The sequence below is a fragment of the Mobula birostris genome, chromosome 28, assembly GCF_030028105.1.
Source record: "Mobula birostris isolate sMobBir1 chromosome 28, sMobBir1.hap1, whole genome shotgun sequence".
Taxonomy (NCBI): domain Eukaryota; kingdom Metazoa; phylum Chordata; class Chondrichthyes; order Myliobatiformes; family Myliobatidae; genus Mobula; species Mobula birostris.
In genome coordinates, this window is record NC_092397.1 from 28,082,228 (window position 1) to 28,109,604 (window position 27,377).

At 45.0% G+C, this 27,377-nt stretch overlaps 4 protein-coding genes and 1 long non-coding RNA gene across 5 annotated transcripts in view; 2 read left to right on the forward strand and 3 right to left on the reverse strand.

The window, feature by feature from the left end:
• Positions 1-25,281, forward strand: part of LOC140188914 (uncharacterized) — a 37,094-nt gene extending 11,813 nt beyond the window's left edge. Inside the window, exons 2-3 of the long non-coding RNA XR_011883417.1 lie at positions 11,132-11,152; positions 25,226-25,281. This is a non-coding gene — a long non-coding RNA (uncharacterized lncRNA). The remainder of the gene's footprint in view (positions 1-11,131; positions 11,153-25,225) is intronic.
• The window catches only part of LOC140188910 (uncharacterized), an 838,801-nt gene that overhangs the window by 578,717 nt on the left and 232,707 nt on the right, over positions 1-27,377 (forward strand). The window lies entirely within an intron of this gene.
• On the reverse strand, positions 5,828-6,232 carry LOC140188913 (histone H2AX-like). Its single transcript, XM_072245567.1, has one exon. The coding sequence runs from the start codon at positions 6,209-6,211 to the stop codon at positions 5,828-5,830; it is 384 nt and encodes a 127-aa protein (XP_072101668.1). The 5' UTR covers positions 6,212-6,232.
• Positions 7,036-7,428, reverse strand: LOC140189251 (histone H2B 1/2-like). The gene has a single exon (XM_072245936.1). It carries the CDS (start codon positions 7,426-7,428, stop codon positions 7,054-7,056), a length of 375 nt encoding a protein of 124 aa, XP_072102037.1. The 3' UTR covers positions 7,036-7,053.
• Positions 16,602-16,980, reverse strand: LOC140188874 (histone H2B-like). The gene has a single exon (XM_072245535.1). It carries the CDS (start codon positions 16,974-16,976, stop codon positions 16,602-16,604), a length of 375 nt encoding a protein of 124 aa, XP_072101636.1. The 5' UTR covers positions 16,977-16,980.

The window sequence follows — 27,377 nt, forward strand, 5'->3', positions numbered from 1 at the left end:
CACAAGGGCCATATCTAACTCCCTCTTAAATATAGCCAATGAACTGGCCTCAACTGTTTCCTGTGGCAGAGAATTCCACAGATTCACCACTCTCTGTGTGAAGAAGTTTTTCCTAATCTCGGTCCTAAAAGGCTTCCCCTCTATCCTCAAACTGTGGCCCCTCGTTCTGGACTTCCCCAACATCGGGAACAATCTTCCTGCATCTAGCCTGTCCAATCCCTTTAGGATCTTATACGTTTCAATCAGATCCCCCCTCAATCTTCTAAATTCCAACGAGTACAAGCCCAGTTCATCCAGTCTTTCTTCATATGAAAGTCCTGCCATCCCAGGAATCAATCTGGTGAACCTTCTTTGTACTCCCTCTATAGCAAGGATGTCTTTCCTCAGATTAGGGGACCAAAACTGCACACAATACTCCAGGTTTGGTCTCACCAAGGCCTTGTACAACTGCAGTAGTACCTCCCTGCTCCTGTACTCGAATCCTCTCGCTATAAATGTCATAGAAAACATTGTATTGGGAAATGAGCCTGGCCATTGATAGAAGTTTCATTTTCGGAACAGTAAATAGGGACAAGGCTGGACCCGGTGGTAATATGGTCATTTGGGGTACAGTTAATTGCAACTGTCTACATTGAACATGTAAATGATGTTTAAAAGCAATCGGGTCAGAATTCAGACAGAACTGTTTCTATGAGGAGGAAACACAAGGATGGTAAAGTCTGGCAGAGGGGCATAGTGAGAGATGTTATGAATTCAGACTGAAAGAAAATGAAGGATAAGGAATATTTCAGAAGTAGAAATTGGAGAAAGCCTCTGGCAACATGAAACAAGTAAGAGAGAAGATAGGATCTCTAATAAAAGTTAGGAGGGTAAAAGGAGGATATCATGATTCAGAAGGCAAAGTGAGCAAAATCCAAGAGATTCTCTTGGTATATTCATAGGAAAAGTTAAGTTAGACACAGAATCACCCTTGGAGGTGAACATGGCCATCTGTGTGTGGAGGCAAATGAAATAGGAGAGGCTTTCCATGAATATTTCTGACAGTTATTTCACCATTGCAAAAATTCTTTAAGGTTGTTAAATCTCCAGGGCTTTATCAGGTACATTCTCGTACTTTGTGGGAAGCTGGAGAATACACTGTGGAGGCCAGGGGAGAGATTATTTTGCTTCATCTCAGGCACCAGTTGAGGTTGCACATGATTGGACAGGGTGACTAATGTGGAATTGATAGTTTTGAGGCCAAGACTGTGGATGATATGAAGAGGCAGGCAGTGTTGAGGAAGCAGGGAGTCTGCAGTAGCACTTGGACAGATTTGGAGAATGGACAAGGAAGTGCCAGATGAAATACAGTGTAATGAAGTGTGTGGTCATGTACTCTGGTAGGAGGAATAACACCCTAGGCTCTTTCTAAACAGGGAGAGAACAGAAATCAGTTGTGTGAAGGGTTTTAGTGCACGATTCCCTAAAGGTTAATGCACACATTGAGTTGGTAGTGAGGAAGGCAAATGTAATACTTGCATGCATTTCAAGAGAACTAGAAAGTAAAACAAGGATCTAATGCTGAGGCTTTGGTCAGACCTCGTTTGGAGTATCATGAGCAGGCTTGGGTAACTTTTCTAAGAAAGGATGTGCTGGCATTGCAGAGGCTGTAGTGGAAATTCACGAGAATGATCCCAGGACTGAAAGAGTTAGGATGTAATAATCATTTGATGATCTGGGCCTGCAGTCACTGGAGTCTAGAAGAATGAGGGAGAATCTTATAGAAACACATTGAATATTGAACGGCCTAGATAGCGTTGATGTGAGAGGATGTTTCCAATAATGGAGGAATCTAGAACCAAACCACACCCTCAATAAAAGATGCCCCTCTAGAATAGAGATGAGTAATTTCTTTAGTCAGAAGGTGATAAATCAATGGATTTCATTTCCACAGGCAGCCAGAAAGGCAGTCAGTGTTTTTTTTTTTAAAGCAGAGGTTAGTAGATTTTTAATTATTATTAAGGGTATCAAAGTTTATGGGTAGAAGGCAGGAGAATGGGGTTGAGAGGGATATATGATGGAATGGCAGAACAGACTGAATGGGCCAAAAGGCCTAATCCTGCTCCTGTGACTTCAGGACTGATGGTTTATGCGCTGCCATTGTTCAAAAAGGGTAGTGGAAACTACAGGCCCATCAGTCTGTAATTTGTTGGAGGAGTTTCTGAAGAACAGGATCCACCAAAATTTGGTTTGATTCAAGACAGTCAGCACAGTTTTGTGCAAGGAAAATTATGTCTGGTAATTTCTTGCAGCCCTTTGAGGGGTTTCACAAGGGTGTAGATGAGGTTAGGGTTGTGGATGTTGTCTATATGGACATTAGCCAGGCCTTTGACTATAGTCTGGAAGGTTAGATCTAGAAACTGGAATCTGGGGAGATAGTTGATCGATTCCATAATTGCCTCGGTGACAGGAGGCAGAGGCTGATGGTTGAGGGTTGTCCCTCAGACTGGAGCTGTCTGTCTAGTGGTGTGCCACTGGGTGACAGGACCTTTGTTGTTTGTAATTTATATAAATAATGTCCATGTGAATGTGTAATTCACTGAAAGTGACGTCTCAGCTAGGTACGGTGGTGAAGATGGGGTTTGATCTGCCGGCCTTCATCATTCATGTCACTGAGTACAAGAGTTGGGAAGAAGTGTTGCAGATACACAAGTCTTTGGTAAGGACTGATTAAAGGAAACCATGCTGACTTTGGCCTATTTTTTCATGTGTTGCCAAGTACCCAAAAATACATCCTTGACAATTGACTCCATCATCTTCCCAACCACTGAGATCGGACTAGCTGGCCTATGATTTGCTTTCTTCTGCTTCTCCCTCTTCTTTAAGAGTGGATGACCTTTGCAATTTTCCTGTTCTCTGGAACCACACCAGAATCCAGAGATTATGGAAAGATTACTACTAAAACTGCCACAATCTCTTCAGCCACATCTTTCATAGCACTGGTGTAGATAATCTGGTCCAAGTGAATTCTCTACCTTCAGACCTTTCAGATTCCCAAGGACCATCTCCCTAGTAAAGGCAAAATCACTCATTTCTTCCCGCTGATTCTCTTGAATTTCCAGCAGACTGCTAATATCGTCCCCAGTGAAGACTGATGCACAATACTTATTCAGATTGTCTGCCATTTTCCTGTACCCCATTACTACCTCTCCAGTAACATCTTCCAATGAACTAATATCTACTTTTGCCTCTCTTTTACACTTTGTATATCTGAAGAAACTTTTGGTATACTCTTTAATACCAGTGGCTAGCTTACCTTCGTATTCTAACTTTTTCCTCTCTTTATGACTTTTTTTGTTGGTTTTAAAAGTTGTAAATACTCTGAGAGTCAGGGACATCTCAGAGCAGATACAGAACAGGGGGATGGTGTTCATTCAGCCAGAGATGGTGATTCACATCGGTACCAATGGACAGGTAGAAAAGGGATGATGTCCCACAGAGAGTTAGGGAAGAAGTTATGGAGCAGAACCTGAAATGTTGTAATCTCCAGTTTACTCCTAGTGCCCTGTGGTGGTAGGGATACAAACAGAAAGTGAGAGCTGATGAATGTGTGGCTAAGGAGCTGATACAGGGACAGGGTTTCAGGATTACAGAACATTGGAACCTCTTCTGGTGTTGTGGTGACATTTACAAGAGGGATGGTTTGCAGTTTTACTGGAGGGCGGTCAGGATCATGAGGTTCATTGCTGCTCCCTATGAGGGTTGAAACGAGATTGACAGGGGGATGTGAAACAGAACACCAGTCACTGAATGGAGAGATTGAAGCTGAGTTAGATGCCAGGCACAGCAATATGTAACGATGGATTTTGAGGCAAATCCACATCTGACCTGGAGTTTGTTGAAAGACCAGTGCAGTGTTTCAGGGCCAGTTTTTTCCAGTAAGAGGGAGGGTCAAGGATGGCAAGGTTCAGGAACCTTGGATGATGTGACAGGAAGTTAATTTAATCAAGGAGGAGGAAGAAGCATAAGTAAGGCTTAGGAATCTGTAATCAAACAGGGTGTTTGAGGACTATATTTAAAAAACAGGGGAACTCAAGAATGTTTGGAGAGCTGGAAACACTGATGAAAAATCTCCGGCAAGTAGGATTGAAGATAATCCCATTGCATTCCATACATTCGTTGTGGTGAAAAGGATACCTAGGGCTGCACTTTGGGAGATCCAACATCAAGGGTGTGTACACAGTTAATGGCAGGAACATTAACAGTATTGACAAAGAGAAGGATGTCGAGGTTCAGAGACATCAGTTCCCTAAAACTGGGAGCACAGGTTGACAGGGAGGTGAAGTCGGTGTATGGCATGTTTACCTTCATCAGGCAAGGCACTGAGTTCAAGCACCAGGACATGATGTTACAGGTTTATAAAATGCTGGTTAGGCCACATTGGGAGTATCGTGTTCAGTTCTGATCACCTCATTATAGGAAGCATGTGGAGGGTTCGGAACAGGATGTCTGGAGGAGGTGTGCGCTGAGGAGAGGCTCGACGTGCTGAAACTTTTTTCTTCTGGAGTGGCGTCGGCTCAGGAGAGATTTGATAGAAACCTGTGGAATTTTGTGGTCATAGTTGGTGTAGACAGCCAGTAATATTTTTCACAGAAGGCATGTATTTAAGGTCAGAGGAAGAAAGTGAAGACAACAGATTGATGGAGACATGGAATGCACTGTCAGGGGTGGTGGCAGAGGCAGAGAGCACAGGAGTATTTAAGGAAATTTAGACAGTCACAAGAATATGTAGAGAAGGGCCAAAGGGCCACTCCTGTACTGTCCTTTGTTCTGAACAGAAGATGGCCCCTGGGCATGGATCCGTGCAGGAGACTGGGATATTATATCCCCAACAGAAAAATGATTGTCGGAGGGGCAGGACCGGCAGATCAGTTTCACAATACAAATGCTACAGGTACGATGGAGTGGAGGGGAGAGATGTGTTTGACCAGAGAGAACATCTCAGTGGTACTTAGAGAAGACATCCCTGGGGATTGCCGCATCATGTATACTGGGACCGCCGCACTGCAAAAGGGTTGGTGGCGCAGAATTTATTCTGTGTGTCCAGTTTTATCAATCAGTATTTAGAAGTTCCTATTAGAGACAGGACAGCACTGAACCTCCTTGTCGATCCACCCACCCCCTCCCTTTTCTTCCTGGCACAAACAAAAGTCTGTATCAGAGCGACCCACCGCCTCACAGAGGGAGCCGTGTCTCGGGAGATCTGACCAAACTGACCCCGACTTTGCAAATGTTCATTTATATTTCAGAGACCCAGGCGGACGAGATTTTCAGTAAATACTGTCAGTTCCATATGGTAAATGTACTTTTGTAGATAAATGTAAAGCTGCAAATCAATATTGTTCTGTGAGGCGGTGGGAATTGCTCATGAAGCGATCAGCGGAACGGTCCAGGGTCAACCCGCAATGTCAAACCCAGACAACGCGGTTTCAGGTCATGAAGACCGGAATCGTTCAATGATCGGAGATTAAATTCACCCTCCGGGGGCTGACTCTGAAAGTTAATTTCCCCGCCCCGGAAGGGGAGAGAGCTCCATTCAGCCAGCAGAGACGGGAAATGAGTCAGGGCGAAGCGGACCGCGTACTCTGCAGACTTATACCGATTTAATTCGCGGAAGAAACACGACGGAAGGAGAGAAAACGTTACCAGGGATGCCTCCGATCGGGGCCGTGTCAGATACACAGCCGAGTTACTCCGAACGGTAATCACCCGCTGTTCAGCCCTTCCACAGACACTGTGAGTGGCTCTGAAAAGAGCCTTTGGGTAAATAGGTTCAGTTTACGTCGCCTCACTTACTGGCACCGCCGGTTTTCTTGGGCAACAGCACAGCCTGGATATTGGGTAACACACCGCCCTGAGCGATAGTCACCCCTCCTAGCAGCTTGTTCAGCTCCTCGTCGTTGCGGACGGCCAGCTGCAGGTGTCGGGGGATGATGCGGGTCTTCTTATTGTCCCGGGCTGCATTGCCGGCCAATTCGAGGATTTCAGCTGTCAGATACTCGAGCACAGCAGCCAGATAAACAGGGGCTCCGGCACCCACCCGCTCAGCATAGTTGCCCTTTCTTAGGAGTCGATGAACTCGGCCGACCGGGAACTGCAGTCCAGCCCGAGATGAGCGAGATTTGGCCTTGGACCGAACTTTGCCGGCGCCGCTTTTTCCACGTCCAGACATTTTCAAAGTCACAGTAACTGCTCCAACGACAGTAATGGAATGTTCACCCCGCCCCAACTCGCATTTTTATACCTTCTTTGAGAATGCAAACTAATGCTTGTGATTGGTTTAATGCTGCTTGTTTTCATTGGTGAAAAGAAATGGCCCAATCGACGAACTGCCTTAATCACCAATCAAGAGCCCGTAAAGGTAGAAGCGCGCAGTGTAACCATCTCCTCCCCAAAGTACTCTGAAAATTGGAAAAAGCCCGCCAAAAAAACTCATTGTTCAAATTTAATCTGAAATTAAATCATTGCTGATCTGTTTGAGGACTGGGTCTTCGTATTTCCCCCTGTTACTGAAACCGGGCACATTTAATGTAAGTGTAGTTGATAATGGAGTGTCTGGGCACTCAAATTTCTTTCAACTCGTAAAGGAACCGAGTAAATCTGACACTCAGCTTCTACCCGGTGCCAGTCATTGTGTAAACGTTAGCAGGTTATCGACAAACTGTGACCAGCGGCTAGTCTGCAATTTTTTTTTTTTTAAAAACTGTTGTATGAAAGAACCGTGAAGTCGTTCCGGCCTCGAATTAAAATGAGATTCAGAGAAGTTACCTAACTCCAACTAATAAACTCCTGAACCCACAGCTAAAACAGCAACGGGAGTGGGAGGAATGTTAAACACCAGGATTATTGAGGGAAGATGAAGCGGATATTCCAACCGCTCTTTAGCTCCTGTAAAAGTCACCACACATAAAACGTGCGCCATGTATTGTCTAAATGCTAGTACAACTCTCTCAGTGAAATCGTGAGTGGCTCTTAAAAGAGCCGTTGTGTTTCCGATCATCTCACTGGGGAGCTTTACTTGGAGCTGGTGTACTTGGTCACCGCCTTCGTTCCTTCGGAAACTGCGTGCTTGGCCAGCTCCCCGGGCAGCAGCAGGCGCACGGCGGTCTGGATCTCCCGTGAGGTGATGGTTGACCGCTTGTTGTAATGGGCCAGGCGGGAAGCCTCGCCCCCGATGCGCTCGAAGATGTCGTTGACGAATGAATTCATGATGCTCATGGCCTTGGAGGAGATGCCAGTATCGGGGTGAACCTGCTTCATCACTTTGTAGATGTAGATGGAGTAACTCTCCTTCCTCAGCCTCTTGCGCTTCTTCCCTGCCTTACCCGCTGGTTTGGGCAGAGTTTTCTTGGCGCCCTTCTTCGGAGCGGGTTTCGCTGTCTCAGGCATTTCAGCTGACCGCTTCAGAACCACAAATAAGCAAAACGGGCTCGGAGCACGAATTAAATAGGCAGCGCCCAGAGGTGTATGCTAATGAGGGATGGGATGCCTATGTTTCTCAATGGCTATTTGAAGTAACGTTCATGCAGTAAGACAATTTGATTGGATAGCTAAAGGAATTCGTTCAACCAATCAGAACTCGTTCTGCGCTACCCAGTGTTCGTTTTGGGTAACGCCGTGGACTGGGAACTGTCGCCGATGTGGTGAGTTGCTGCTGCCGGTTAATTCCGCAGGAAGGAAATCTAAAATACAAAATGGACCAACTACAGCGACAGTATTCGGTCATTCGGCCCGTCGTATCTGCTAGAAAAGCAGATGGAATGAGGAAAACACACAGTTAATAGCCTAACGTCGGTGGTGGGGAAACTGCTGGAGTCAGTTATCAAGGATGTGATAACAGCACATTTGGAAAGCGGTGAAATGATCGGACAAAGTCAGCATGGATTTGTGAAAAGAAAATCATGTCTGACGAATCTCATAGAATTTTTTGAGGATGTAACTGGTAGAGTGGATAGGGGAGAACCAGTGGATGTGGTATATTTGGATTTTCAGAAGGCTTTTGACAAGGTCCCACACAGGAGATTAGTGTGCAAACTTAAAGCACATGGTATTGGGGGTAAGGTATTGGTGTGAGTGGAGAATTGGTTAGCAGACAGGAAGCAAAGAGTGGGATTAAACGGGACCTTTTCAGAATGGCAGGCGGTGACTAGTGGGGTACCGCAAGGCTCAGTGCTGGGACCCCAGTTGTTTACAATATATATTAATGACTTGGATGAGGGAATTAAATGCAGCATCTCCAAGTTTGCGGATGACACGAAGCTAGGTGGCAGTGTTAGCTGTGAGGAGGACGCTAAGAGGATGCAGGGTGACTTGGATAGGTTGGGTGAGTGGGCAAATTCATGGCAGATGCAATTTAATGTGGATAAATGTGAAGTTATCCACTTTGGTGGCAAAAATAGGAAAACAGATTATTATCTGAATGGTGGCCGATTAGGAAAAGGGGAGGTGCAACGTGACCTGTGTGTCATTATACACCAGTCATTGAAAGTGGGCATGCAGGTACAGCAGACGGTGAAAAAGGCGAATGGTATGCTGGCATTTATAGCGAGAGGATTTGAGTACAGGAGCAGGGAGGTACTACTGCAGTTGTACAAGGCCTTGGTGAGACCACACCTGGAGTATTGTGTGCAGTTTTGGTCCCCTAATCTGAGGAAGGACATCCTTACCATAGAGGGAGTACAGAGAAGGTTCACCAGATTGATTCCTGGGATGGCAGGACTTTCATATGAAGAAAGAATGGATGAACTGGGCTTGTACTCGTTGGAATTTAGAAGATTGAGGGGGGATCTGATTGAAACGTATAAGATCCTAAAGGGATTGGACAGGCTAGATGCAGGAAGATTGTTCCCGATGTTGGGGAAGTCCAGAACAAGGGGTCACAGTTTGAGGATAGAGGGGAAGCCTTTTAGGACCGAGATTAGGAAAAACTTCTTCACACAGAGAGTGGTGAATCTGTGGAATTCTCTGCCACAGGAAACCGTTGAGGCCAGTTCATTGGCTATATTTAAGAGGGAGTTAGATATGGCCCTTGTGGCTACGGGGGTCAGGGGGTATGGAGGGAAGGCCGGGGCGGTGTTCTGAGTTGGATGATCAGCCATGATCATAATAAATGGCGGTGCAGGCTCAAAGGGCCGAATGGCCTTCTCCTGCACCTATTTTCTATGTTTCTATAATATGAAACGTTTATGTAATGAAACAGGACAGCAGGAGACCGAAGGTCAAATGGACCAGGTGAAAGATAAATTTACTGCAGCAGCATCAGAAACACATAGTATCCACGATACAGTGCTCACAAGAACTAAACTGCTGTACAGAATTGTAAAAAGAGAAGAGAATTAGCAGTTAGTCCTGCCGAAGGTTCTCGGCCCAAAATGTCGACTGTACCTCTTTCCTAGAGATGCTGCCTGGCCTGCTGCCTTCACCAACAACTTTGATGTGTGTTGCAGAGAATTTGAACGAGTCTCAAGACAGTCCACTGCAGTATAAATTGATCAAAGTGGTGCTGTCTTGAGTTGGGGAGGAGCGTTGTTCGGGTTTGTTAAAGTACGTAATGTCTGTACATTACGTACAGGGTTCATTCTGTACGCGTCAGTCTCTCGTACAGTGTGAGAGTGTGGGGTTCATTCTGTACCCGTCAGTCTCTGGTACAGTGTGAGAGTGTGGGGTTCATTCTGTACCCGTCAGTCTCTGGTACAGTGTGAGAGTGTGGGGTTCATTCTGTACCCGTCAGTTTCTGGTACAGTATGAGAGTGTGGGGTTCATTTTCTACCTGTCAGCCTCTGCTACAGTGTGAGAGTGTGGGGTTCATTCTGTACCTGTCAGTTTCCGGTACAGTGTGGGAGTTGGTACTTGGCACTGTGTCTCCCAGTCTCTCATGCAATGTAAATGTAGAAACTTCTTTCAGATTCATCCTCACACTTGAATTCTTTTTAGCTTTTTAAACAATATCACACAATGCGATGTGGCCACACATTTGTTGGAGGAACAACACCTTATGGGTGGCTTCCAACCTGACGGCATGAACATCGAACTATCGCATTTCTGGTAATGCCTCCCACACCCCCCTTTTCACCATTTCCCATCATCTTGCCCACCCACCATCTCCCTCTGGTGCTCCTCCCTCCTTTTCTTTCTTCCATGGCCTCCTGTCTCTTTCACTAATCAACTTCCCAGCCCCCTACAGGTTTCACCCGCACCTTATTTTCTCTCTCCCCTTCCCCACCTTTTAAATCTACTCCTCAGATTTTCTCCTAAGTACTGCCGAAGGGTTTTGTCCCAAAACAGTGGCTGTGTTTTTTTTTCTATAGATGCTGCCTGACCCGCTGAGTTTGTTCAGCATTTGTGTGTGTGGCTTGGATTTCCAGCAACTGTAGATTTTCTCCTGTTTGTGACACAATGCTGTACATCAGTGTCTCAGTGATGATGTATCTGGTTACCTTGTACTAATCTGAATGGACTTTGGAGCAGAGCATCCAGAGTAACAAGCCCAGACCATTCAACCCAACTCTGGTCTTGTGATAAATGTGTAACTTTCCTCGAGTCTCGGTGTGGGAGGGTTTGAATGGTGTGTATCGTGTAGCAAAATTTGAACTGATAGGATTGAGAATGATTTTGACTGTAGATATGTAACCAGTGTGTCCACAGTGATCAGTGATGGGACCTTTGTTTGATCAGATTAAAACACACATGGGCGGATCAGATCGCTGATGACACGAATGTTGGTATAGTTGTGGGTGGCGAGGAAGGTTGTCAAATGGACAGAAGTGGATATAGATCAATTGGAATCATGGATGGAGAAGTGGGGGAAATGGATTTTAATCTGGACAAGTGTGAGGAGTTTTACAGGTAAAATGTCGTAAGAAACTCCACAGTAAATGGCAGCACCCTTAGGAGCACTAATACACGAGAGAACTTGATGTGTTTCTCTGTATTATCTTGCAAGTGTCACTGAAAGGAAGTAAACTGCTCTAAAGATCACAGAGGGGGAGCAGTAAGAGGATTCAGTGGGGGGTGGGGTCACCGTAGGGTAATGTCATGGCTGGAAATGTGTGTAATTAATGACCACTGACATTCTGTTGTGTTTCTCTTTTAGAAGCTGGACTGCTGTTATGATGTAAGTATGTGAAGTGTTTTTTTTAAACTGTGCTTTATGTTTCTGTATTTGGAGGACAATAAACGAGTTGTTATGGTTTTCCTGAAACAGAAAATGCCTCATGCCATTTTATTTGTAAAAGTCTTCACACTGCAAGAATACCGCAGTGTCAATCTGCACCAAGAAAACCTGATCACATTCTCTTGAGGGTTAATGGCATTGCTGACTCTGAGTTTACTACAGTCAAATGCCAGCAGGGTCACGATCAGCAGAAACTCTCACAAAGCAGCTCTGTTTGTATTGTGTGCTCAGTAGGTCTGTGGGAGATACCCAGAATGTGAAGCTATAAGTAATGGAGAGAGACACACTGAGCCAAGTCACAGCTTGATGGGCAGAGATGAAAACAGAGAATTTGATGTTGTGTCCTTATGCCTGAACTATGCCCAGTTAGAAGTGTTGTTCCTCCGCACAGTGTTCAGCCTCACTGTAACAGTGTGACATCAGACATCAACATGAAAACCAAAATAATCTCAGCTGAGATATATTCTCTTTCACCTGTTGATCTTCTTTGCAAACATTTTACAGGCAGAAAAGGCAAAGAATTTCTGTCTGAGAATCTCAAATGCAACAGCGTGTCACTTCTGCTGTGTCTGTCGGTTCCCCAGCATTTGAATGCTACCAGTCACTGAATATGAAGGGGGAGATGGTTGAGAAGACAGCACACCAGAGTCCCAATACGTGGACTTGTCCATGGACTGACCTGATAAATGGCCATAGAGTTGATACCAGTGAGTTGGCGTTCACCGCCTCTCATTTTGGAAGGGATTCACCAGGCCACTGCACCTGCAGATACACCAGCAAGTTCACACGGGGAGAGGCCATTCACCTGCTCCATGGCAGACGGGATTCATTCAGTCACATGAGCTATTAAAACACCAGCCAGTTCACACTGGTGAGCAGCTAGACTTGGCTCTGTTGTCTCTGTCTCTCAGTATAGCTTCACACCTGTTCCGAGTGTGGGAGGAGATTCATTCAGTTCACCCACCGTGTGAGGCTCCAGTGAGTTTACAATTCATAGAGGACACACTTCTGTCCTGAGTCAGCAAAGAAATTTACTCAAGTCATCCCACCTGCTGAAACACCAGCAACTTCACATCAGGGAGGAAGTTATAATAAGCTGTATATGGGACTGTTAATGTCAGATTCCACAGATATTGTGGCTGGTCATCAGACCCAGGACTGAACCCTGGTTACTGAGCATTGAGGGGGTTCATCCCACCATCTTAAAATACACTGATGTTTAATATTGTGGATCTGTCATAGACAAATAGATCAATTCCATTTCAAATCCTGTGTCTCAGGTGCTTCCTCCCTGTCACACTGACAATGAACAGTCGAGAGGCCACCCAGTCCAGCTGGTACCTGCTTGTGTTCCTATTGCACACCAGAGCTTTCAAACTCATCCCTGCCGTTCACCACTAACTCACCCTATAATGTTCAGGATGTAACTGGTCACCGGTCTGGGGATGAAGAGGTTTACCTTGAATTCACTCCACGACTTTCTGTAAACTGCAGAGGATTAATTTACTGTGGTTTTCTCCCAAATATTCCTCATCCCTCACAGCTCTGGACCAAGGCTGAAGTCTTGTGTTGTTAAAATCTTCCTGTCCCACTCTGTTCATTGTTGTGTGTCATTTTCACTGATTTCGAAGGGCTGTGCCTCACATTGCCGGGCTGTTGCAATACAACACTCTCCTCTAAAGTACGACAGCAGAATGGTGAAGCAGAAAGAAGAGGGGTCAGCACAAATGAGGGCTTTGGAGCTCCAGATGTGATGGAGGCTCGAGTTTACGTAGAGTAGAAGGAGGGAATCAGACCAGGAGGATGAGGCTGCAAATGAAAGTTCAGCAACATTTGGAAACTGATTGACTGAAAAAAAGAGGTTTATGTTTGCAAAATACTGGAGGGACTCAGTGCCCCCCAGCAGCATCTGTGCAGACAAATAAATAGTTGATATTATGGGCCAAGACACTTCATCCTATCTAGACTGTTTATTCCTCTGTTTAGCTGCTGCCTGACCTGCTGAGTTCCCGCAGTACTTTGTGTGTGTCACTTCAGAGTTTATTCCCAGCATCTGCTGAACCTCGAGTTTCATATCTGCATTTCTAAATGAGTGGGACTGTGACAGTGTCATATAAAATGCTTGTTGACATTGAGTAATAAACAGGAGAAAATCTGCAGATGCTGGAAATCCAAGGAACACACACAACATGCTGGAGAAACTCTGCAGGCCAGGCAGCATCTGTGGATAAAAGTACAGCTGACGTTTTGGGCCGAGATTCTTCAGCAGGACTGGAGAAAAAACAATGAGGAGTAAATTTTAAAGGTGGGGAAGGGAGAGAGAAACACAAAGTGACAGGTGGAACTGGGAGAGGGAGGGATGAAGTAAAGAGCTGGGAAGTTGTTTGGTGAAAGAGATACAGGGCTGGAGAAGGGGGAGTCTGACAGGAGAGAACAGAAGGCCGTGGATGAAAGAAAAGGGGGGAGGAACACCAGAGGGAGGCGATGGGCAGGCAATGAGAGGGAAAGGGGGATGGGGAATGATGAGCGAGGGGAGGCATGACTGGAAGATCAAGAAGTAGATGTTCATGCCATCAGATTGGAGGCTGCCCAGACAGAATACAAAGTGTTGTTCCTCCTACCTGAGTGTGGCCTCATTGCGACAGTATACGAGGCCATGGATTGACGTCTCCATTGAGTATATTGTTTGTGGAAGCTTGCTGTGTTCAAGTAGCTGCGGAGTTTTCTGCATAAAATCATTGACTGCTTTTGAAACATGTGGCGTGGAACCAGCACTTGCCCCTCAAATTAATCCAGTCTGTTAACAACAGCACATCACCTCCCTTTTCCAAAATATAATTCAACCACACTATCACCATCCATTCCGTAAGTTTACACAAATGGGACGTCAGTGATATTGGTCTATAACTAGGAGGATCCATCAGGGGTTTCCCAGGTTTTAGAATAGACACTACAATTGCCATTTTCCATGAGGAGGGAAGATGGCCTGAACTTCAATTATGATTTTAAAAATGTCATATTATCTCAAGAGAGTTGTTGACCATATGTTTAAACATGCAATAACATGTATCATCCTTTCCTGGAGCCGTCTGACCTGTACTATAAATAGCTTTCTTAAATTCACACAAAGAAACTCTACATCACTAATACTATCATTGCTACAGCTGGTTTCCAACACATTAAGGTATTCTTGTAAAACCTTATCGCTACATTGTTTAGTCTCTCCACCTATTTTGATTATGAATTGCAGCAAATGACCGAGCCAGGACTCAACCGTCTCTCCTTCAGGAACAATTGTATTACCTTCTTTAATCAATATTCGGAACCCTATGAATCCCACACCCCCATTTTCTTAGTCATTCCCCAAACATCTTCAAGTTTAATAGTCCTTCCAATACTTTCACAATGTGACCTCCAGTAAATCTTTTTCACAAGCTTCATTACTTTCCTCAGCACGGCCTGTGACCTGTTACACTTAATATGATCACGCGGAGAGTGATACTTAACTTTCGGAAATGCCACGTTTCTCTCAGTAACTGCCTCTGCACACTCCTCCGTCCACCACGGTACAGCTTTTCTCCCACTAATGCACTTTTTAAATTGAATCTCTTCCACCACTATTTGATGAATAATGTGACAACGTTTCTTTGCAGAAATCCACATCATCCTCACCATTCAGCCCAGACAGACGCTCAGCACATAAAACATTCAAACTTCTCCCAATTTGCTTTACCAGAGCTCCACCTCCTAAAAGTGGCCTCATGCCCCCTATATAAATCCAAACTCAAGCTTATAAACATAGGAAAATGATCACTCCCCAATGCCTCATCTCCCATGACATCCCACTACTCACTCCAATATTCAAAACTAAAGTTAAATTTACAGCATTTTCAGAACTATTATGAACATTAAATCTCGTACCTCTCCCACCATAAAGACTAACAGGATATGAAATATCTGAAACTCTTCTATAAACAAAATATCACCAATCTGAGAACAACCCCACAGTGAACTAACTATGTGTTAAAATCCCCACATCATACAACCCATAGTGAGCTAGAGCTACGTATGCTCTCCAACAAATCAATCGGAAGCTTTCCACAATGGTTATAATAATACACAAACACGAGGAAATCTGCAGATGCTGGAATTTCAAGCAACACGCATAAAAGTTGCTGGTGAACGCAGCAGGCCAGGCAGCACCTCTAGGAAGAGGTACAGTCGATGTTATAATAATATACCACTTTATTGCCCCTACCTGTGGAATCAAATGTGTCTTCAAATGCCTCATACATTTCATTTACATCCACAACTCTATGCCCTCTCCCTCTCTTTAAAAAAAACTTGCAACACCACCTCCTCTACCAACTAATCTATCACGCTTAATTACAATATAACACTGGAAGGAAGAACTTAAATGCGATAGCAATCAGGTTTCCTGAATACATATAACATCACATAGATTTGATAAATCAGAAATAAACTTGAAGTTTTGACCATTAGAAAACAGGCTTCTGGAAATCGCCCTTCTGATGCAGGCGGGGCGGGGGGGTGCGGAATGTAGTGGGGCGTTTATGATTGGTGAACCGGTGCCTGTTCTGATTGGAAAGAGCAAATACTCCAATCACAGAGCTGCCTTATTCACCAATCAAGAGACAGCAACTGTAGAAGCGCGGAAAATACCGTCTAACCGCCGAAATAAACTGAAATTTGCAATACACCGCCAAAAAAGCCTTTGTTGCTGAAATTAAACCGCAACAGGCTTGTTTGTCGGCTCTTTACCCCCGTTACTGGAGTCCGACACACTTAAACAAAGCGTAGTTAATATTGCGATAGTGTCTGAGAAATTAGTTCACCGATATCTTTCAATTGATAAACGATTGGAATAAAACCGGTTCTCAGCTGCTGTTCGCGGTCGGTCATTGTGTAAACTCAAGTCAGTTTAGCAACGGGTTGCCCGTCAGAAAGTGGAGCTTTAACAAATACTCGGAACGACCCGTGACAGTGTTCAGCTCTTGCGTCGGAATGGGGTTAAGAGAAGTATCGAAAATGGGACAAAGCTCAATGAACCCACGGTAATTAAACCAGAAATATTAGCGTCCATGTCAGAGAAATCTGATGACCGAGAGGAAGCGACGGGGAAAGGGGTGTGTAACGATTCCGTGTCTGGGCAGTTGGCAGGAATTAACAGAGAAATTGGGATTATACTAAGCAGCGGACAGCAAGTTCTGATTAACGGGGATAAGATTCTGAATGAGCATTTCAACAAAAAATTCCAAATTTACCTCAATTCCATGTCTCAACATCGTGTAACTCTTTTAATGAAACTGTTGAGTGGCTCTTAAAAGAGCCTTTGATTTTCCGGTTTGTTTTGTCAGTGAACTTGTCTTCACTTGGAGCTGGTGTACTTGGTCACCGCCTTTGTCCCTTCGGACACGGCGTGCTTGGCCAGCTCCCCGGGCAGCAGCAGGCGCACGGCGGTCTGGATCTCCCGGGAGCTGATGGTTGACCGCTTGTTGTAATGGGCCAGGCGGGAAGCCTCGCCCGCGATGCGCTCGAAAATATCGTTGACGAATGAATTCATGATGCTCATGGCCTTGGAGGAGATGCCGGTGTCGGGGTGAACCTGCTTCATCACTTTGTAGATGTAGATGGCGTAAGTCTCCTTCCTCGACCTCTTGCGCTTCTTGCCAGTCTTGCTCGCTGGTTTGGACAAAGCTTTCTTGGCGCCCTTCTTGGGAGCGGGTTTTGCTGGATCCGGCATTTCCTCGTCGGTTTCAAACACAATAATAAGCAGAAGCTGTTCGGAGCGCGGATTAAATAGGCAGCGCCCAAAGCGGTATGTTAATGAGGATGGGAATACTGAGCATTTCTATTGGCTGTTTGGAGAAATGAATCACCAATCGGAACGCTGGGGGATGGGAAGCGGCGCCAATGGGCGGGGTTTACCGCTGTCGTTTAATGCGGGAGGAAGTACTGAAGGGCAGAGACAGGCCGGGCTGCGGGCTGAAATTGAAAAGGGAAAGGCAAATTTCAAAAGCCGAATGAAAATAAAATCAGATGAAATATTGTAAAATTAAACACTAGGACATTTAGTTCATGACATAGGGCTGCAGGAGAGTGAAGGAGAGATTTGGACATTTCAGTGTAAAGTTTAAATCGAGTTTATTTATGCACAGGTGAAAGGATCAAAGTATTTGTAGCAGCATCACAGACACATTGCATCAGAGACACAACACTGACAAGAAACACTGAAATTAAGTATGAATTATACCAAAATATTCAAACAGACAGAAGACTATCAGAACAAAATCAAAATAACAAACAGATTATGCCGGCAGTGGGAGAATCATCCCTCTTGTGCTTCTTCATCTCGTCACTCTAGATTCAGTGTCACACAACGCTGCCACTTTGATCTGGCCCATGCCTTCATCAACCAAGTCCAACACTTGCCTTTATTGCATCTTCCTTCTCCTTACACTGGTCATCGGGTTTGTGGGGGTGTGCCCAGGGTTAGTGGGGGTGTGTGCCCCCTTGGACCTCAGGATTAGGTTTGAGGGTAGGGCTGGTGGATGTATATGTGGGGCTGGGAGAGATAATGCTGTGGAGTTTAGTATAGTGAGATAGGTGGGGCTATGGTGGATAGGGTAGTGTAGTGTAGCCACTTCAATCTGGCCCATTCCCTTCATTAATGTGGCCTGACACCACTTGGCTTAATGAACCGGGTGTTGCAAAGGGACACATCGTCAGTAATGCAACCTGGGGTCATTGAGTGTTTTGGGTCTTTAATCATGAGACATCCTCACCCAGACAACCCAGCCAGGGTTAATCAGGCCCGCTTGTGTTTATCCCATGGATCAAGGTAATGAGAGGCATGTAACTCTGCATGTTGTGGGTATTTTAGACCTTGTTACTTGGCTTTATTTTGACCATTTGGGGAGTAGAATGTTCTGAGGCCTAGTAATCAGGCTTTACCTCCAAGTAAGGTTCAACTTTCCTACTTTCAGTTTAGAATTGTCTTTATTTTGCATCTGTATGCCTGGGATTGCATGGGTTAAATTAACAGTGTTCACTGCAGTACAAATTAGTGATTAGGGCTGTGCAGATTGGTCCATAATTCCAAAATGCAAACATCTCTGAAATCCAGATTTTTTTGTGCTGACATGACATCACAAATGGAGAATTTTACTCAGGATTAAATGGCTTGCCTAATGAAGAGAGTTTCACGGCTCTGGGCCTCTATTCATTGGAACTTCGAAGAAAGAAGGGTTACCAAATTGAAACCTATCAAATAGTGAAAGGGCTTGATTGAGTGAATGTGGAGAGGATTTTTCTTGTGATGGGTGTGTCTAAAACTGGACCACACAGCTTCACAATAGAGGGTCATCCTTTTAGAATGGAAAAGAGGAGGAATTTCTTCAGCCAGAGAGTGGTGAATCTGTGAATTTTTTTGCTACAGGCAGCTGTGGAGGCCAAATCACTGGGTATAGGCAGAGATTGATAGATTCTTGATTGGTCAGGGCATGAAGGGATACAATGGAAGGCAGGAGATTGGGGCTGAGAGGAAAAATTGATCAGTGATGATGAAATGCCAGAGAAGGCTCGACAGGCAAAATGGCCGAATTCTGCTCCCGTATCTTATGGTCTTATGGACTCACTTAGTGACTAAATCTCTCCCAGAGACTGTTGATCTCAGCTTTGACTCAACCCAGCAACTGAGGCTCCACATTACTTATATAAGGAATACAGAAGTTCTTTGTTCTCTGATTAACAAAATATCTCATTTCCATCCTGAATGCTTGTCACCTCATTCTGAGCAACAGACACAAAATGCTGGAGGAAGTCAGCAGGCCAGGCAGCACCTATGGGAAAGAGTAACGAGTCGATGCTTCGGGCTGAGAATCTTCACCCTGAGATCTGATGAAGTGTCTCGGCCCGAAGTGTCGACTGTTTACTCTTTTTCATAGAGGCTGCCTGTCCTGCTGAGTTCTTCCAGCATTTTGTGTGTGTTGCGTTTGATTTCCAGCATCAGCAGATTCTCTCGTGTTTGTGATTTACGCCTCATTCTGAGGGTATTTTCCTCAGTTATGGAGTTCTCATTCAGGGGAAAGATCCTCCTTGCCTATTGCCTGTCATATCCTGAAAGAATCTAACAGATTTCCTCGTTTTCTCATGAACAGCAGGGAATGCAGACCCAGCGCACTCACTCTCCTCTCATATAACCAACCTTCCATCCCTGGAACCAACCCAGTCAGTGTGGGGAACAGTCACTGCACTCCCTCTATTGCAGGGATATCCTTCCTGAGGAAGTGTGACCAAACCTGGACACGATACTCAAGGTGTGTTCTCACCAGGGCCATGTATAATCCCAGTGAGACCTCTGTACCCTCTTGTACAATCCCCATGGATCACAGGACAAAATACTGTTTGAACATAGAACATAGAATAGTACAGCACAGTACAGGCCCTTCGGCCCACAATGTTGTGCCAACCCTCAAACCCTGCCTCCCATATAAATAGAACATAGAATAGTACAGCACAGTACAGGCACTCTCATTACTTGTTGTATCTGCATGTTAACTCAAGTGATTTGTTTACAAGGACGCCCAGGTCCCTCTGAACATCCCTGTGTGGAAATAACTCTTACAGTTTGTTCCTGGGAATGGGTGATCACACATTTCCCCACATTCTGTTCCATCTGCCACATCCTCAACCATTCACTCTCCTGTCTACATCCCCCAAACCTTCTCACTACTGACACTGCCACAGCAGCAGACATAGTCACTGAGTTATGCAGCACAGAAACAGGTCCTTCAGCCCAACACATCCATGCTGACCAAGTGGCCAAACAAAATTATTGTCAGTTGCCTGCATTTGGCCCATGTCCCTGTGAAACTTCCCTCTCCACAGTCCAAGAGATATTGCAACTGTGCCCACCTACACCACCACTTGGGGTAGTTTGTTCCATGTAAACAGCACATTCTGTGTACAAAACCTGCTCCTCAGGGTCCTATTTAAATCTTTCCTCTCTCACTTTATATCTGTAATCTCTCGCTTCCAACTCCATAAACCTGGAGATAACAGATTCACTGTTGACCGTATCTATGACTGCCATTATTTTATCACCTCTCTAATGTCACATACACTCTGGTGAGAAAGGTCCTGGCCTATGCAGCCTCCTGTTAAATCCCTTTTGCACCCTCTCCAGTTTAATGTCACCCTCTGATCCCAGGGCAACTATAACTGTACTCCGTGCTCCGAGAGTAGTTTCCCCGAGGCTGGTAGAGCTGTAATGTGACGTCACAGTCCAGTGCCCGATACTCTGCCCGCTGAATGCGAGTGTGGCGAACAGCTTCTTCACCGTCCTGACTACCTGTGTTTACACTCTGAAGGAATTCGATATCCGCACCCCGATATCTCTGTTTTACAGCACTCCCAGGGCCAGACCATTCCCCACGGCAGTTCTGCCCTGGTTCGTCAATGACAATGGAACATCTCACATTTATCTGTCATTCCTCAAATCAGTGACCTCATTGATCACCGTCCTGTTGTAATGTTAGTTACATTGTTTCACACTCCACGATATCACCAACTTTAGTGACATCGGTAAATTTGCTGAGCCGGGCAGTGACGTTATCAGCCGAGTCTTTAATAAATGGACAACAGCAGCAGCCCTGACTCAGCTCCCGGGCTTTTCCTCGCAGCGATACACGCGCAGTGCTGGAGGCACTCAGCAGGCCAGGCAGCATCTATGAGAAACTGGAAACAGCCAACGTTTCAGGCCGAGACCCTCCATCAGCATCTGCACAATGGTCTTGTGTTTGGTTTTCCTTCGATCCTAAGTTACTGGATAACATGACCCATCCTCCAATCCTCTGCCACCACTCCTGCCCGAGAAACGCGCAGAGAGACAGAGGCGGGGAGGGGAGGAGACAGAGTCAGAGTGACGGACAGAGCCGAGAGCGGCCTCTCATCGTCCAGCTCCGTCTTCACTTTAATACACCCGGCAATTTCCAACGGTTTGTCCGAAACACAGAGCTCCAGAGAGAGAGAAAAAAACGCCCTCTAATACCATGTACAGAAGGAGTTCTAGGAATTTACTGGCGGTTGGACTTCATCGGATCAGAATACAGTGTGATTGGCGCAGGATCAATTTCAAATTGCCCGCCAATTTCAGAGCACCCAGCAACGGTGCTGGAAGACTTTTTAAAAAATTATTTACCGTTAGTTTTATCACGCATTATACAATTTGAGTTTCATTTAATAAATTTAATATCTAATCCCCTGAGCTAAGATTTAAATGCATAATTACGGAGTCGCTTCTCTAAAGGAGTGAACTGATTCCTGTCCGAGACAGATAAAAGGATGAAGATCGATCTTAACGCGTTCAGAGGTTCTGAAGTAATCACCGACTGGAAATGGCAGATTCGCAGGAATATTGCAAACTGAACCGATTAATCTGTTTCAAATGTAACTCAGCGGAATGTATCGATAAAAATAATTAAAAGGTTGTGGATACGGCTCCGACTGTGAGGCGGTGGGTGGCTCTTAGAAGAGCCTTTGTTTTGTGCTCGGGAGGAAGTGGGAGTTTTTCAGCCGCCGAAGCCATAGAGAGTGCGGCCCTGGCGTTTCAGAGCGTACACCACATCCATGGCAGTGACCGTCTTGCGCTTGGCGTGTTCGGTGTAGGTGACCGCATCCCGGATCACATTCTCCAGGAAAACCTTCAGCACCCCGCGGGTCTCCTCGTAGATCAGACCCGAGATCCGCTTGACGCCGCCACGGCGAGCCAGACGGCGGATGGCCGGTTTGGTGATGCCCTGGATGTTATCACGGAGCACTTTACGGTGCCGCTTGGCTCCGCCTTTGCCCAGTCCTTTGCCTCCTTTCCCTCTGCCAGACATGATGCTGCCTCACTCAGGTCGCTGCTCACTGACAAACTGCCTACTGCTGTCTCCTTTTATACACAGCGCCCCGACCTGCCCGAGAAACGCGCAGAGAGACAGAGGCGGGGAGGGGAGGAGACAGAGTCAGAGTGACGGACAGAGCCGAGACCGGCCTCTCATCGTCCAGCTCCGCCTTCACTTTACCACAACCACCAATTTCCAACGATTCATCCGACACTCAGCGCTCCAGCGAAAAACAAAACTCCCTCACACACAGTTTGAAAAGAACGAGAGCCAATGTCAGGCCAATAAACATGGTGGGACTGATGGGCTGAAATGAGTTTATTTCAACACTAGGAGTACTATGTTATCGGACGGACAGGGCTGGCAGCTCAACATTCCTGGGATTCATTGTTTTACATGTGAGTGGGGGGTTAAAAATGCAGAGGTTACCTCACTGGGAATGTCACAGCAAACAGAGGCAATCTGCAGTTACACTGTTGGGGCGTTTGTATTGGCCCCGCAACAACCAGTGGGGGGACATTATCTTCTCTAGATTAACTGGAACTTGCTTAATTCTTAAATGCGCCAGATTTCTTCAGTGAATCTGAGAGGTGTTTGAAACATTATGTACAGGGCCCAACCAGAGGTGAGAACAGATGGGAATGAGCCAGGCCAGGTGACAGTTGAGAGTCAGTGAACATTTTGGGAACAGTGATCACAAGTTTCTTTTTTTCTTAGTTACAAGTAAAAATAAAAGTAGATCTTGTATGAAGGTACTAATTTGCAGGAGGACAAGTCAGGACGGAGGAAGACAGGAGCCAGGCAACATTGATTGGGAGCAGCCACTGTCAGACAAGTCCACATCTGATGTGTGGGAGTTGTTTAAAGACCAGCAACTCTGAGTTCAGGATCAGCATGTTCCGGTGAGGAGTGAGGAGAAGGATGGTAAGTAAGGCATCTTTAGACAAGCAGAGAGATCCTAAATTTAGTCAAAAGGTTATGGAAAATTTGTGAAGCTAAAGTCAGACTGGGTACCTTTGGAATATAAAGGTAGCAGGGAAATGCTAAAGCAGGTGATAGGAAAGGCCAAAAGGGGCCTCAAACTGTCCTTGTAATGTAGGACCAAAGATGATCCCAAGGCCTTGTGATTTGTATTAATAAGACGAGGATAACCAGAGAATAGAAATGTCGACTCAAGATTAAAGGAGGAATGATGTGGTTGAAGTCAGATCAAGTGGCTGAGGTACTAAATGAGTACGTTGTGTCAGTATTTACTGAAGTGAAGGAATTGAATGGCAATGAAAACAGAATGAGGCATGCGAATGTGCAGAGACATTTTGAGATTAAGGAGCAGGTTGTGCTGGGACGTCTGAAAAGCAATAAGATGGCTAAGACTCCAGGGCCTGAAGGCAAATATCCTACAACAGTGAAAGAAACAAGTGAGCAGATTGCCGGTGATTTGACAAGGATCTATGTGTCTTCGATCACAACATGTGAGGTCCCACAGGACTGGAGTGTCGGAAATGTTGCAGCTTTGATCAAGAAGGGAAATAACAAGAATCCAGGAACCTATAGGCAAGGCAGCCTCATTTCAGTGGCAGAGAAGCTACTGGGGAGGATATTGAGGTACAGGATTTATGCACATTCAGAAAGGCATGGCCTGCTTAGGGACATTCAACATGGTTTTGTGTAGGGAGATCATGCTTGATAAAAATCATTGAGGAGGTGACACAGACTAAGATATAGGAGCAGAATTCGACCATTTGGCCCATCGAGTCTGCTCCGACATTTCATTGTGGCTGATCCATTTTTCCTCTCAGCCCCAGTCTCCTGCCTTTCCCCTGTATCCCTTCATACTCTGACCAATCAAGAATCTATCAACCTCTGCCTTAAATATACATAAAGACCTGGCTTGACAGCTCCGTGTGGCAATGAATTCCACAGATGAACCACTCTCTGGTGAAAAAAAATCCCCATCTCCACATTCTACAAGGATGCTCCTCTATTCTGAGGCTGTGTCCTGATATTAGTCACTCCAATCCTCTGCACATCCACTTTATGACTGTGTTTCACCATTCGATAGGTTTCAATTGGGCCACCCCTCATTGATCAAAAATTCCAGTGAATACAGGCCCAGAGCCATCAAACACTCTTCATGTGGCAACCTGTTTCATCCTGCAATCAATCTGGAGAACGTCCTTTGAAACCCATTGAGTTTCAGCTCATCCTTCCTGAGATAAAGGGCCGAAAACTGCTCACAATACTCCAGTGAGACCTCCCCAGTACTTTATAAAGTCTGATCATTATTATGATTGGCGCAGATATTCTGGGCCGAAGGGCAGGTTGCCATCTGTTCCATATTGTGTACTGATGAATATGTTTGATGTAACAGCTATTGGCAGGGACATGGTTGCAGAGACTGGGACTTTGACATTCCACTATATTCAATGTTCCACACAGAATCAGCAAAATGGAAAGGAGCAGGTTGGATTTGTTCATAACCTGCTGCTGAAGGAGTGGATACAGTGCCTATAAAAAATGTTCAGTCTCCTTAGAAGTTATTATGTTTTATTCTTTTGCAATGGATTTAATTTGGCTTTTTTGACACTGATCAACAGAAAAGACTCCACGGTGTCAAAGTGAAAACAAATCTAAATTAATTGTAAATATGAAACAAAATAATTCATTGCCTTAGTATTTACCTCCTTCAAATCCGTAATTAGTTGATGCACCTTTGGCAGTATTTACAGTTGAGTCTGTGTCAATAGGTGTCTATCAGCTTTGCACATATGAACACTGCAATTTTTCCACATTCTTCTTTACAAAACTGCTGAAGCTCTGTCAGAATGCATGGGTTGGTGAGTGAACACTTCTTTTCAAGTCCAGCCACAAATCCTCAATTGGATTGAGGTCTGGACTCTCACAAAGCCACTCCAGGACATTAACTTTGTTGTTTTAAGGCATTCCTTTGCAGCTTTGGTTTTATGCTTGCGGTCATTGTCTTGCTGGAAAATTAATTTTCTCCTAAGTTGCAGTTCATTTGAAGACTGAATTAGGTTTTCCTCCAGGATTTCCCTGTATTTTGCTGCATTCATTTTACCCTCTACCTTTATGTGCCTTTCAGGGCCTGCTGCAGTGAAGCACACCCACAGGATGATGCAGCCTCCACCATACTTCACGGTAGGGATGGTGTGTTTTTGATGTTGTGCGGTGTTTGGCTTACTCCAAACTTAGTGTTTGTGATGGTCAAAAAATTCAATTTTGTTTTCATCAGACCATAGAATCTTCTTTCAACTAACTTCAGAGCTCCCAACAATTCTGGCAAACTTCAGGCAAGATTTCATGAGAGCATTTTTCAACACTGGCTTTTTCTCTGCCACTCTCCCGTAAAGCTGCGACTGGTGAAACACCCGGGCAACAGTTGATGTTTGCACAATCTCTCCCACCACTGAAGCTTGTAACTCATCTAGAGTTATCATAGGTCTCCTGGTGGCCTCCCCCACTGGCCCCTTCTTGCATGGCCACTCAGTTTTTGAGGATAGCCTGCTCTTGGCAGATTTACAGCTGTGCCATATTCTTCCCACTTCTGGATGAGTGACTTAACTGTACTCCAAGGGCATTCAGTGACTTGGAAATGTTCTTGTATCCATCTCCTGGCTTGTGTTTGTCAATTACCTGTTTGCAGAGCAGCTCGGAGTGTTGATTTGTCTTCACGGTGTAGTTTCTCCCAGGATACTGACTCACCAGCAGCTCGACCTTCCACTTACAGGTGTACTATTACTACAATCAATTGAAACACCTTGACTGCACACGGTGATCTCCATTTAACTGATCATGCAACATGGAAAACTAATTGGCTGCACCAATGATGATTTGGTGTGTCATATTAAAGGGGGTGAATACTTAAACAGACAATTATTTTGTGTTTTAGATTTGTAAATAGTTGAGAGCATTTTGTAGAGATTTGTTTTCGCTTTGACACAAAAGAGTCTTTTTCCATTGATTGGTTTCAAAAAAAGCCAAATTCAATCCACTGAGATTCAATGCTGTAAATTTTCATAGGAACTTTATATGTAGGGACAATGATGGTGAAAGGGGGAGGGAAAGACAACATTGGTAGGAGCGGCCTCAAGATCCTGGGGTGTGGTCAAAGGCATTCAAGGAAATATTAAATCAAAGAACATACAAAGAGGCACTGGTGGTGCACAAGAGAATCAGAGATTTTCTAGGAACCAGTGAAAAGCTAAAAGTAACAAGGAACACGCAGAGAAGTTAACTCAGTAATTTGCATTAGTGCTCACAGTGGGACACAGCAAACATCCCATAGATATCTAACGGTGATATTTCAACATTGTGCCATAATGTGTAACAATTGGCATCACAAGGGAGAAACTAATGGGACTAAAAGCAAACTTTACCAGGTCCCAACAACCTGCACTGGAGGGTTTCACAGGAAGTCTGTAGAGAAAGTAGAGACATTGAAGTTTGTCAAAACTCACTGTTACAGAAAGGTCCCAGTGGAGTTGAAAACCATTGCTGAAGAAGGGTGGAAGATAAAAAGCAGGTAACTGTAGTCCTGTTAACTTCACTTCAGGTACTGGAGTTGATAATCTATCAAGAAATAACAAATTATTTGGAAAAGTTCAATGTCTACAGTCAGGTTCACACAGATTCCACGATGACCAAAGTTCCCATCTGAGCTTGTGGTCTGTAACCCCCTCACCACCACATTATGAAGAAGGTTATCCTCTTCCTTGTCCCATGTCTCTGCATTTGGCCCAGATACTTCAAAACCTTTCCTTTCCATCTATCTGTCCAAGTGCTTTTTTAATGTACCTGACTCAACCATTCCCCCTAGCAGCTCATTCCATTTCCAGCCTCCAGGTCCCTCATGATTTTATACACCTCTGCAATATCAGCACTCATTCTCCAACATTACAGGGAAAATTATCCAAAACACCTTTCCACAAATCCTTTGAGATCCAGTAACATCCCCATAAATCTCCTCTGTACTCTTTCCAGCTGAATGGTGTCTGTCATACAGCAGGGTCACAAAAACTAAACACTATTTGCAAAATGTGTCCAAACCAACGTGTTGGACAACTGCAACATCTCATCCCAGCTTCTATATTCGGGGCCCTGAGTGAAGGCCAGTGTTCCAAAAGCCTCTTCACCACCCCGTCCATCTGGAACCTGGTCTTGGACCCTGTAACCTGGGTTGTTGAATGTTAAGTCATGTTTGACAAACACACCAGAGATTTGAGACTTTACAGGGG